General features: G+C 43.2%; 1 protein-coding gene across 6 annotated transcripts in view; it reads left to right on the forward strand.

The window, feature by feature from the left end:
* The first annotated feature begins 3,039 nt into the window (after positions 1–3,039).
* Positions 3,040–12,042, forward strand: part of LOC128152364 (NADH-cytochrome b5 reductase 2) — a 33,805-nt gene continuing 24,802 nt past the window's right edge. For all 6 annotated transcript variants that reach the window (XR_008238630.1, XR_008238629.1, XR_008238633.1 and 3 more), the window contains exons 1-8: positions 3,040–3,129; positions 3,225–3,374; positions 4,322–4,394; positions 6,036–6,142; positions 7,192–7,321; positions 8,772–8,855; positions 9,396–9,481; positions 10,346–10,445. Coding sequence is in view for 1 of the 6 variants with exons in the window: in XM_052810564.1 (XP_052666524.1) it covers positions 3,115–3,129; positions 3,225–3,374; positions 4,322–4,394; positions 6,036–6,142; positions 7,192–7,321; positions 8,772–8,855; positions 9,396–9,481; positions 10,346–10,445 (745 nt within the window). In the remaining 5 variants the exon portion in view is untranslated. The remainder of the gene's footprint in view (positions 3,130–3,224; positions 3,375–4,321; positions 4,395–6,035; positions 6,143–7,191; positions 7,322–8,771; positions 8,856–9,395; positions 9,482–10,345; positions 10,446–12,042) is intronic.

Consider the following 12,042-nt stretch of genomic DNA (forward strand, 5'->3'; position numbering starts at 1 on the left):
CCTGCTCTATGTGTGCGCGTGGGCATGCATGCTGGGAGTCCAACTACATTGCCAATGATGCACCTAGATAGCCTTTGCAGGAGTGGTTATTAGAGCATTTTTGTAACTTTTGTTGGAAAGGGAAGATCTTAATCAGAAAATAGAAAGCGTATGTCCACTGTTAATGCGTGTCTGGCAATAGTACAGAAAAGGAAACAGTTTGAAATCTGGGTTCTGGCTATATAGATAACAAAAGATGTTAAAAACATTGTTGATCTCTGACTCTGTGGCATTACCTCTGTGAGTTCTTGGTTCATAATTCTTTTACTTTGCCATCTCCTCCTTTTCCAGCCTAGGGCAGCATAGTGGCTTACTGCATCGTACTGTTCTGGGTTGCTTCTGCTCCTGTGACCTCCCCGATGAAGCCAGAGGAGCAATAGCACAGCAGCATCATATCCTTCCTTAGATGTACTCTGCCTGGAGGTATGCATGCCATACATTTCCTGACTCTCTTTCTTTTCTTCCACAGTTCCTCTGCCCAGAAGGATCTGACAATCATAGTATTTAGGTGGTAGTATAGAACTATGTTCTCATGGGATCTTCCCAGTTTTCTTCTCTTTTCCCCTAGCCTTTTTTCCATTGTAGTTTTTGAGGACAAGTGGCACAAGGGCAGTTTTTTTCTCATTTAGGAATCCATTTACTGTCATGTATTGGATGCACAAAAAGACTGTTATTTCTTCACCTGAAGTGACTAGACTTCGTTCTTTGCATGCTTTCAAAAGAGTGAATTTAACAGTAACACCAGAGGAACTGTGGATGTTATGTCTGTGTAAGACAAGTTAACAGAAGGAAAGAATTAGGCTTGGTACTTTGAAGAAAAAAAAAAACACAACAAAACCCCAACAGTTTTATGTAGACCAAACCCCTGCCTCTGGCACAAAAGAAAATAATCAGCAAAAATTGAAGGAGCATTAGGAATAGTTAATACAGAAAACAAGAAATACCGCTAAAAGTGTCTCAAGCTCTATAAAACCCCTTACTTGCCTTTCTCTTACTGAAGGCAAGGAAGAGTCCTGTTCTTGAGGGAAAATTAATACTTCCTAATCAATAGTGCAATTCAGAGAACCACTGGTAATTGCATAGCTGTGCAATTATTAGTCACAGTAAAGTAACCAGAAAGCCCTGTCTTGAAAATTAAAAAAGAAGAAAGAATAAATTCCTATTTATCCTTCACTTGTTCCTGTTTATCCTTCAGGATAAATTGTGACTGAGAAATCTGAATGTTTCTTGTCCTTATCATTTTTGGTCTGCTTTATTCTGCTTGAGGTTTGAGCCTTGTGCTACATGGATATATGGTAAATCATTGATGAAAGCAAAATACATAAAAGTTTCAAGCCATACCATTACCATATTGTCAGAAAAAAAAAGAAGTCACAGCACCTCAGTGCGAGAATATCTTCTTTTATCATGGAGAATGGGTCATTCAGCCCGGAAGTCCTGGGCTCAGTTACAATACTCTGAGGACAGTGGCTATGTGTGACACTGATACAAGCAGTTAATTTACTTCGGGAACAGAGCAGTAATATGTAGCATGCTGGTAGTGGTTCCCCTGCTTTTGAACTCAGGCGAGGAAAGCTAGTATTAACAAAAAAATTTAAAAAAATGTGGTGAGGTATTAATTCTCTGGTCTTCCATAGTCAGTACTTCAGTAGCACAGGAGACTGAACGTCTTTTTCTTTCAGTCTTTTTACAAGTCACATAAAATACAAGCATTCCAAAAACTAATAAATCACATTTGTTACCTTATCCTTGTATTGCCATCTACAGCTGGGCATACTGTGGCATTATTCCTGGCGTTCCTTCCTTCCCCATAGGTTTGACCAGTTTTTCTTCCTCCTGACAAAGACATGTCTGTGTGATATGGGCACGCTTTTATTTTAGATAAACTATTTTGAACCTTGTGACATGGGCTTGGACTTCAAAGACTTGTATTGTCTTTTGAGTTTTGTGTTTGTCCCAAACTGTGTGCTTCTGTCCTATGCTCTATAGAGGAAATAATACTTAAGTTTCTTTTGTGGTTGTTTTTTGGGTTGGTTTTTTTTGGGTTGGTTTTGGTTTTGTTTTTGTTTTTTTTTTTTTTCTTAAAGCAATTTGAAGACCATAGATACTAAATACTTTGTTAGTGCTGCTTGTCACAATGTAAAATTTTGGCCCAGGGGATAGGGAAGAAATTAGGAAATAATTTCTGTTCCCCCAGTGAGTTAAGTGGTCATTTGCCAGTAGTTTGCAACACAGACTGTGGGCTGTACATGCTGTCTGCAGAGAAAGTCACAAACGCAAAGGCAGGCAACCAGCAGTGCCTCTTGCTGGGTGCACTGGCATTGTAATGCAGTCTTTATCTGTGATGTTGGTGCAGCCTTAACGGCCTTTCTTTAGGATTGGACCTATTGCAGACTTGAGGGGCGATGTTTGCCTATGAAACTGAACGACGCCGTCTTTACCTGTGAACCTTGTATTGTTAGATTTTAAGGTCGCACGCTGTTTCTGCCTAGAGGACTTGAACTTAAAACTTGCTGCTTTACAGGACAGAGTGCGGCAAACCGGGACTAGACCAGAACTCCTGCATCGCTGTTTTCCGTTGCTCCACACGAAGGCAGTGAGAATTGAGGCAGGAAGAAGGACGATAGCCGCTGCGTGTCCGCCCAGGGTAACCGGATTTCGCGGCCGTTTCTGTCCCGCTGTTTCGGGCGAAGCGGGCCTGGTTGCCTGCAGCGGCCCGCGGTGCAAGTGGCGTGCTCCCACGCCGGGGCGCAGGCCCTGCTGTCCCAAGCGGTCCCGCGGTCCTTGCCGTCAGCGAGACCCGCCCGCGGGACGCGTGAAATGCTGATAAACCGCCAAGTATTCCTAACCACGCCGTAGCTTTGCGAACTGGACACCGCAAACGGGAGTTCGTCTCCCAGGGTAACCTGTGTCGGCCCGGCAGGCGTTACGCGCCTTGTGCGGGGATGGGCCCGGGCCCACGCCCGCGCCCGCCCCACGCGGGCCGGGCAGCGGCAGGCGGAGCCCCGCGGCGGGCCGGGGCGGGCTGCAGAGGGCGCAGGTGGGGCCGTGCCTCTTCGCTGGGCGGCTGCCGCCATGGAGGCGCTTGCGGTGAGGGGCCGGGAGGGAGGCGGCCCGGGGCAGCCCCGGCGCCGGGCCGGGGGCGGCGGGCTCGTTCCCCTGACCGCCTGCCCTTCTCCTCGCAGGATGCCCCTGTGGCGGTCGCCGTGGTCGTGGTGGCTGCATCTGCCCTGCTGCTGCTGCTGCTGCTCAGAGGGACGGGGCGGAGGGCGAGCGGCCCCGTCACTTTGCGGGACCCCCTCGCTAAATACTCGCTGCGGCTGGTGGACAGAGAGGTGACCCGGCGGCCTGGCGCGCCCGAACCCCCACCCTCGTCCCGGCTCTGCGGCCGGTCCTGCCGGACCCTTTGCTGCCCGTCGGCCGGGGCGGGCGGCGGCGCCGGGGCCGTCGGCGGGGGCGGCGGGCGTCTGAGGGGCGGGTGGGCCGTTGGTTGGGGCGGGGGGAGTCTGAGGGGCAGTTGGGCCGTTGGCGGGGGCCGGGGGCGTCTGAGGGGCGGGTGGGCCGTTGGTTGGGGCGGGGGGAGTCTGAGGGGCGCCTGGGCCGTTGGGTGGGAGAGTCTGAGGGGCGGTTGGGCCGTCGGCCGGGGCGGGGGGAGTCTGAGGGGCGGTTGGTCATGGGCTGCCCCAGGCTTCGGGGCCAGAGAAGTGCGCGGAGCCCTCGAGGGGCGGCTGAGACTCCCGCAGCCAGGCTGCAGTGTTTCCCTGGGGTAGAGCAGGATTCTTAAAAGCAGCTATGCCTACGCTACGGTGTTACAGTTGTCTCAAGTGGAGGGGAGGCTCGTTTCTTTGTATGTGTAAGTCCTAGTTTAGAGCCGTGTTTCTCCCTTGGTGGCTGTCCGGTGTGCCTCAGTGAGAAGTAATCCTAGCAGCCTGTGCTTCTGCACGTCCTGTCTTGCCTGATCTTTGGCCACAAATTATGAAATGTGCTCACTGGCCTTGGGCAATAGAGGGTTTCCAGATTTTCTTTATGTAAAGGTGCTGTAGGGATTGCACAGACAGGCAAAAGTCACTCCTTGTGGAATTAAAGAGGAAAAGACTGCTTCCAAAACTTCTGATCTATTTAAACTTTATTTTTCCAAGCCATTTCTGCGTCCCTTCCTAGCATTTGGCTTGCATGCTAACAAAAAACAGGCTTACTAAAGCACATCGTGCTGAGTAGAGTTTGAAATTCAAAGCAGTGGTGATGTTCACCTCATTCTGATTTTGTTTGCTTGGTTTTTTAGGAAATCAGTCATGATACTAAGAAATTCCGATTTGGGCTACCTTCACCAGATCATATATTAGGATTACCTGTAGGTAAGTACTGAAAACACTTCATTACATATATTTCTGGTTTTAGGATTTATAACTGTACTCATAGTTCTTGGACTTCTGACTGTTTGGGAATTTAGGGCTTAGCAAAAGGAGTAAAAAGCTTCATCTGAATGCTGCTGTGTCGAAGAGAAACGTCAGATTTCCCAAAGGGTTGTATTTCTCGTCTTTTGTGTGTGCTTTGTTCTGCTTGTGTTAAATTGTGTGGTGTAGATTAGAACAAGCACCTGAACTGAGTCTGATGGAATTTATCAGCAGTTGGGATATAAGCAACAATGGTATCTGTCAAAGCTTTTTCATATTTCTTATTTGCGTTCTACTTCCATCTGGTGCCCTGAGTTTATTGTCAACTGCTCTCATGCTTTTGACAAATACAGTTGCACTTGTAAATGAGAGAGAACAACTCTTCTGCTGGAAAGCTTGTAACTATTCTGTGCATGCACTTACCTTTGATTTACATACATACGTACGCATACGACTTTCTCTTGCTTTCTGTAGCATGATGTTCATTTCAGACTAGGGTTTGATGTTCATTTCAGGCACGGTCTTCTGATCTGCAGATGTGGCAGATGTAGCCCTGTTTGTTCTGTACTGTGTTTCACTGTTTCGCTTGCTGTATGGCAAGTGTCAGGGTCTTTCCCATTCCATGCTGTGAGCATGTCCTTCTTGCATGTGCCTGTCAAGGGCAGCAGTCTTTCTCCAAATTCTCTTCTGGCTTGTATGGGAAAGTATAATTGAACTGCCCATATTAACTAGACAAATGAGAAACAAATTGAGATGTGCCCTGCAATACTTGTGTTTATCCAGACTTTATTCTTAAGAATTTAGGAATCGGATTGTGAAACTGTATGGGCTAGATTACTTCCTGGGAGATTCCTGCCTTCTGCTTTTTACCAGGATCATTTTGCTAAAAACAAAAGTGTTTTCTGCCAGCACTGTTCCTGCTTTTGGTTTTTCCATACAACTCTCTAGGTTAGTACTGTCTGGCTGAGGAGACTACTCTTGGCAAGGAGTTTTCAGTTCTTTTAATCAGCAGAAACAGGTGCCTTTTAGAGTCTGCCTTTTGGAGCATTAGGTTGGGCAAAGAGGTCTCTGTGGACACCAGTGTCCAATGCTGTGGAAGCCGCAGCATTAGAGAGGCAGGAGTTACAGAGAAGGAATATGGCCCGAGGCTTTGTTCTTGGTGTCTTGGTACAGAATCTCTGGGAATTTTGCTCTGAGAGATTGTTGCTATTAAACCATAATACTTACTTCTTTGCCTGTGTGAACTGGTGTGTCCTGACTTCCACTTCATTAATGAATATGAGAACAGCAGAACCCAAAATACAGAGAGCACTTGAGAATGAGCAATAAACTTTCTGTATCACTATTTTACTATAAATTTCCTAGTTTAGTCGTATCTTATCCTTGGTTCTGTAACGTACCAGCTCTCCTCAGTTACCCTGTGCTCCAGAAACTCTAGCTGAAAAAAGAAAAGAGACTAGATGTTTTATACAGCATTTACAAGGTAAAGATTTTTCTTTATCATTGCTTGTGTTTAACGGGTTACAATACCTGCTTTTCTCTCTTGTCTTGTCCTTCAGGGATGAAAAAATAAATAATCAGATTGTAATTCTTTCTCCTTAGGCCAACATGTTTATCTTTCTGCAAAAATTGATGGTAATCTGGTGATTCGAGCCTATACCCCAGTTTCCAGTGACGAGACAAAAGGTTATGTTGATTTAATTATTAAGGTAAATTTTGGTTTCCTTTAATATAGATAAATTGCTAACTGGAAGGAAGGAAAGTACTTCATTTTAGTGAAATATAGAATTTATTTTGATTGATCTTCTTTCAAATAGGATGACTGCATGGCAAACAACTCATTTCACATTATCCTTGAATAGTAAGTTGTGTCCTGTGTATCTGTTGTATGTCACTGAGAGATAGCAGAGGTAGCGTAGATGGAGAAGGGAATCACTTCCTTGGCAGTACTGCAGGACCTTTCCTAGTATCTTTTATTTGGCAACACACAAATAGCGATCACTCTGCCTCAGGATGCTTGTGCTGCTACTAATAGTGCTAATAGCTGTAAGTAGAAAACAAGTCAATAAGAACTGCTATTTTTGATGATGCTACAGAGATTGCAATTACACGTCTGTAAGCATCAGAAGTTATTGCTGATGTGTTTATTGATTAAGAAAATGGGATACAGAAACAAGGGAAATCCTTTAAGCTAGGGAATGTAGGATGATTTGATCCCAGGACTTCTGGATTTTCTAATCCTTTTCTACAGTAGAGTTTGTCCTTAGGCAAAAATCTTGGCTTTTTTCATGTGCTTTGTTCTTCATGTTGCAAGTATGGTGAATGGTTATTAACTACTTAATGCTTATTACATGCTTTGAAAGGTGAAGAAGCTATCATGTGGCTGGAGTCTCTGGGAGACCCTTAAAAAGAAAAGATGCAGCAATGCTATTTTCAGAAGGAGCGACTACAAAAATGGGGTGACATAAGGTTCTTGCTGGAGCGATAGTGAAATGAGGGCACCAGTATGTAATCTGCCTGCCACTTATTCCTATTAGCCTGGCTGTTTGCAGAGAGCATAGGAACGTGCATGACAGAGCACTTTACTTACTTTGGCTGCTTCCTGTTGCAAGGCGCAACAGATAACTGAGAGCAAAGAACTGTTGCGATTTCTTTCTCAGATGCTAAATTTCAGACCTGCAATATTGTGTTCTACAGTTAGTAATATTGTCTGCAGGAAAGCTAGTGGTTGGTATCATACAAATTACTGTTTTTACAGGTGTACCACAAAAATGTGAATCCCAAGTTTCCAGAAGGTGGGAAGATGTCCCAGTACCTAGATGACATGAAGATTGGAGATATTATTGATTTCAGAGGGCCAAATGGGCTCCTTGTCTATAAGGGGTCAGGTACTGTGACATGAAGGTGGGAGAGCAAAAGGCAGGAACTTGTATTGGTTATTTTCAGAGGTGTTTTATAAAACTTGACAACTTTGTAGAGTATCTTCTTTTAAAAAGTGGGAAAGAGAAAAATCCACCATTCCTAGTCTTGACCAAGAGCCTATCAGAACTGCTATGATGGGAAAGAGTACTTTGTGTTTACTTCCTGTGAGGAATAGCTGGTTATTGTCTCACTCCTGGGACCATATAATTCAATCAGAAAAAATCGCTATTGCATTGTGTTACTGAGAAGGCTGCACTGGAAATAGTACCTCAGCTATACATATGGAGGGAGATGTTCCAGATACTTCTTAAACAAGGGAGGCTGTGGCCTAAAATGCACTCTGAGAATCTCAGTGTTGTTACTGAATAACCCACTGACTGAGAGCCAGCTCCATTTTGTGATTAAACCACGTCTGAGTTGACAAGGAGGAAATAAGTTCAGAGAAGTAATCCTCTTTCAAGATGCAAGTGAAGGATTTTGCACTGATCTTGACTGAGAGGGACTGTTACTTCAGGGGGATAAGTGATCAGTGCTTCTCTGGATCATGACCTTTAATATACTGATGAATCTGTTATATCTCAGAGGAAACGAACGATGCATGTTTTACAAATGTTTGGCTGGTATAAAAAGTAGTAGCTAAGAAAGCTTGTTACTAGTTACAGATCTCTAAAGATTGGAGTATGTCAAGTGCTTGTCATATAGAATACTTTTCATGAGCTTTTCATTTGGCTTGGTCCTTGGAGATTAATTCAATTATGAACTGTCTGGTTTTGTGACAGTTTGGAAGCAATGGTATACCCAGGTGTAGAGCAGAAATTGGCAAGGTCTTCTCACCACAGGAGGCTAGAAGGCTGTCACCTAGCTGACTGCAAGTGTCATGGGGATTTCATTAACTGGAAATGAATTACAATAATAAAGTACTTGATAAAAGTATGCAAGGCTCCAACATTCCTGATTTCTTATCTTTGCCAGGGTTCTTGCTTGATGCTGGTTTAATTACAACTCCGTTGAATGTGGATGCACACAAATGGCTAGATCCATGGTGCAAGTGAGGATGATGAAGATGGCCTAAGAAACCTGTTTTTCTGTAGTAGGGGCTGTGATTAGCTTTAGCTACCACCAACATTCACAGCTGCCGAGCTGTGTTCTAGGCAGTGATGTGGGAATTCTTGAGTTTATAATAAATGATGTTGGGTAGCAGGGAAGGAGTAAATCAGTTGTTCAAAGCTAGGATTGGAGTTCACAGAAACAAAGAGGTTTCTACTCTTTGCGCTCAATGCTGTGCTGAGTCCGTTTAGCATTTCCAGAAGATCTGTCCTAATTAATTGGTAGGCTATAGTAATTTATTCCCATGGAATTTGTATCCATGTTTGTTTGGGGGTTAACGTACCTACAGGTTTTGACTATCTCTTCTAGGTACCTTTCTTATCAAGCCCCATAAGAAGTCCGAAGCAGAGAAAAAGTTTGCAAAGCATCTTGGGATGATAGCTGGAGGAACAGGTAAAACTATTCTCATCATATGGAATATCTAGAGAATGAAGATGTCTTTATGGATGCACGTGGGGAGTATCAAACACTGTACTTTAGCAGCAGAGCACTTAAACCTGTATTTCTTTTCATGAGTGTTTGGCAACACTGAGGCTTTCCAGTGGCTTGAGCTCAGTCCTGGGAGCTAGCTACTTCAGAGTTTTAGTCTTGATTTACCATGTGACCTCAGAGAAGTCACTTAATCTCTCTGAGCTTCAGTCCCAATGACGAAAAATATTTTAGGAGAATGTGTTGAGGGTAAAATTACTGTATGTGATAGAGAATGCTGAAGGGGAAAGCCCCAGATACAAGTATCGTGGTTTTGTTTTTGTTCTGAAACGATTTGTAATAATAGAAACCCCCAACCTCTGCATTTGGCATGGATTAATTTAGAGGTATGTAGTCCTGTGCAAAGTAAGCTCCCACTGAAGACTGAAGGAAGGCACCATTAATATTGAAACTGCAGCCGTGGGAAGAAATGCCAATTTTTTAACCACTTTTTTTTTTTAACAGGAATAACTCCTATGTTGCAGCTGATTCGTCGTATCACAAATGATCCTAAGGACTCCACAAAATGTTACCTTCTTTTTGCAAATCAGGTGAGTATGCTGACTCGTCTGTTTGTCCTTCTTTAATGGCCTAATTTTTTTGCTGGCCTCTGAGCTTTTTAAACTGATGGGACATTGACCCCTAGAGAAAACACTGCTCTGCATGTTTCATACTCTTCTGGTGTCTTTGGGTTTGTATTTTCACCCAACCATTTATGAGAAAATATTATCTGAGATAGCACATTTAAAAATGACCAGTATAGGGAGGAGCAAGAAATGGTTATTATGTAAGCTCTTAATATATTGTCTTGGGTTAAAATGATTTAAGGAGGAGAAACGGAATAAATAAATTATCCATAACTTTATAATTTTAATTATCCATACTTTTATAAATACTTGTGTGGTGCTGTCATAGTTCCCATGATCATCTTTTACCTGTTTTGAAGATGGCTCCTCATGGTTTCACTTGTACTCCCTAATTTCTACATTAGGGAATAAATAGTGTGAACAGATCCTGATCCCTCTACTCATTTTGCTCCTTCACTGATTTCAAGGAAGCAGGATTTTGTTCCTTTAATCTGTTTCTACAGTTACCTTCACCATGCTGGTACAGGGCCATATTTGCCAGGGTCAGAGACAAACCCAGCTCATTGTGATTTTAGCCTGGATTAAAAAGTTGTTCAAATTGCCATCTTTAAGACAGTGTTTAGGTGACTATTAAGTCTCATATTTTGTTGTTCTCGGTCTGAATTTACAGAAGCCTATCATGATAATAGCTATCATGTAAGGGGGAAAAAAAAAATTTTCTTGGTTTGAATGAGTTACCATTGCATTTGTCTTTTTGAATGCCAGATGAGCTCACATTAGAGAGCATCTTGAGATGGTCTGGATCTAAACAGGGGTCTCATTTCGCAGACAGAAAAAGATATATTACTGAGAGCTGAGCTAGAAGACATTGCTAAGAGGCATCCTGATCAGTTCACGCTTTGGTATACACTGGACAGACCTCCACAAGGTAGGCTACTGGTACACGCTGGAAATGCCTTTGCTCGTCGCTGTAGAACAGTCACGAGTTTTGCTCTTGTTCAAGGGGCCATTACTATAATATCAGGTCATCTTGTCTTAACACTTTTAAACAACAGATGCCCCCCAACCCCTCAAAAACAAGCCTTACCACAACACCTGTTTTGAAAAGTGATCCAAACCAGGTGGGCCTTAGAAAGTGTGAACTAATAATTAATTCCTGTTGGGTCAGACATGTTGTTTTTGATGTATTTCAGGATGTGCCAGTTTTTGGGACTTTACAGCAAAATTACAGCTGTTCTGGGCTATTTCCTGAATGAGGTTATGTTAGCATTTTGTTGGCATTAGATTTCTTAATACCTGTAAATAGTACATGCACATCTTTGTTTTGCAGCAGCTCTAGATTAGATTCTGGTAAAACACAGCTGCCATGTGTATAGATTAAGGCATTAACTGTAGGCTGGCGTTGCACTGAATTAGAAATGGAGGGAGAGGTTGAACTCTACTGGAATCTCCTCTGAAACTTGGGTATTCATGTTTGCTGATGTTGTAAGGGATCTGAGCTTTTATTTAACAGACATAAGAGCCAAACTGAGTCAGATCAAAGTTCTGTACATGTCAGCAATAGCCATGAGTAGGTGGCCAGAGAAGAGTAATCAGCAGGCCTTGATACTCTTCCAGTCTTTAATATTTCTCAATTCTGAGCCAAATGTGTCTCTACAGATACAGTAACCCTCAGTGGACTACTTCTGTAAGAACTTAAGTGTGTCTCCTTTGGAGCGTGTGTGAGCTTTTGGCAGTCTGTTAGTGGTTCCATAGCATTAGCACTTTTGTGTGAAGAATTACTTCCTCTGGTTTGCATTTGCCTCTTAATTCTTGTGTCGGAAGAGAGTGTGAATAGGTGCCTACCAACTGTCTTCATGTTACTAATTTTACAGACATCTATCAATCAATCACCCCTGCTGCCCCACCTCTTCTATACTGAAGATTGCTGGTCTCCCCGACATTGCTCACCCTTGTTCTCTCAACCTTTTCCAGCTCTGCTCTGTCCCTTTTTGAGCTGAGCAGATCAGAACTGAACAGCAGTAGTCAAGATGCAGGCAAACTGTATTTTTACTTTGACGTTGTGTTCCCTTTTCCTTTCCTGATACTTCTTAAGATTTCATATGCGTTTTGACTGCTGCTGTTTTTATAACCCCAACATCTCGCTCCTGATAAATGAGCTTAAAGCACATATTTTTATGTGCGAAGGCAGGATTATTTTTTCTACTTGGCTCACTAAATGACAGATGCATTCAATAATACTGCTTGAAATCATTTAGCATTTCTTTCCTCTTTTTTAAATTTTTTTTTTCTCTTATCACTTAACTACACAGTAGAACTTTTGTCATCATCAAACTTTGTCACCTTACCACTCGATCTCTTTTCCATGTTTTTTTCAATGTGTTGAATGGCACAGGTCTCAATACCTCTCCCTGCACAACTGCCCCTGGGTGACCTCTCTTCACTGGAAGAGCTGATATCTTCCTGTTTATTCCTGTCTGCTGTCTAATTTCTTTTAAGTCTATCATTTATTCACAGTCTTTCAT

The sequence above is a fragment of the Harpia harpyja genome, chromosome 16, assembly GCF_026419915.1.
Source record: "Harpia harpyja isolate bHarHar1 chromosome 16, bHarHar1 primary haplotype, whole genome shotgun sequence".
NCBI classification, from domain to species: domain Eukaryota; kingdom Metazoa; phylum Chordata; class Aves; order Accipitriformes; family Accipitridae; genus Harpia; species Harpia harpyja.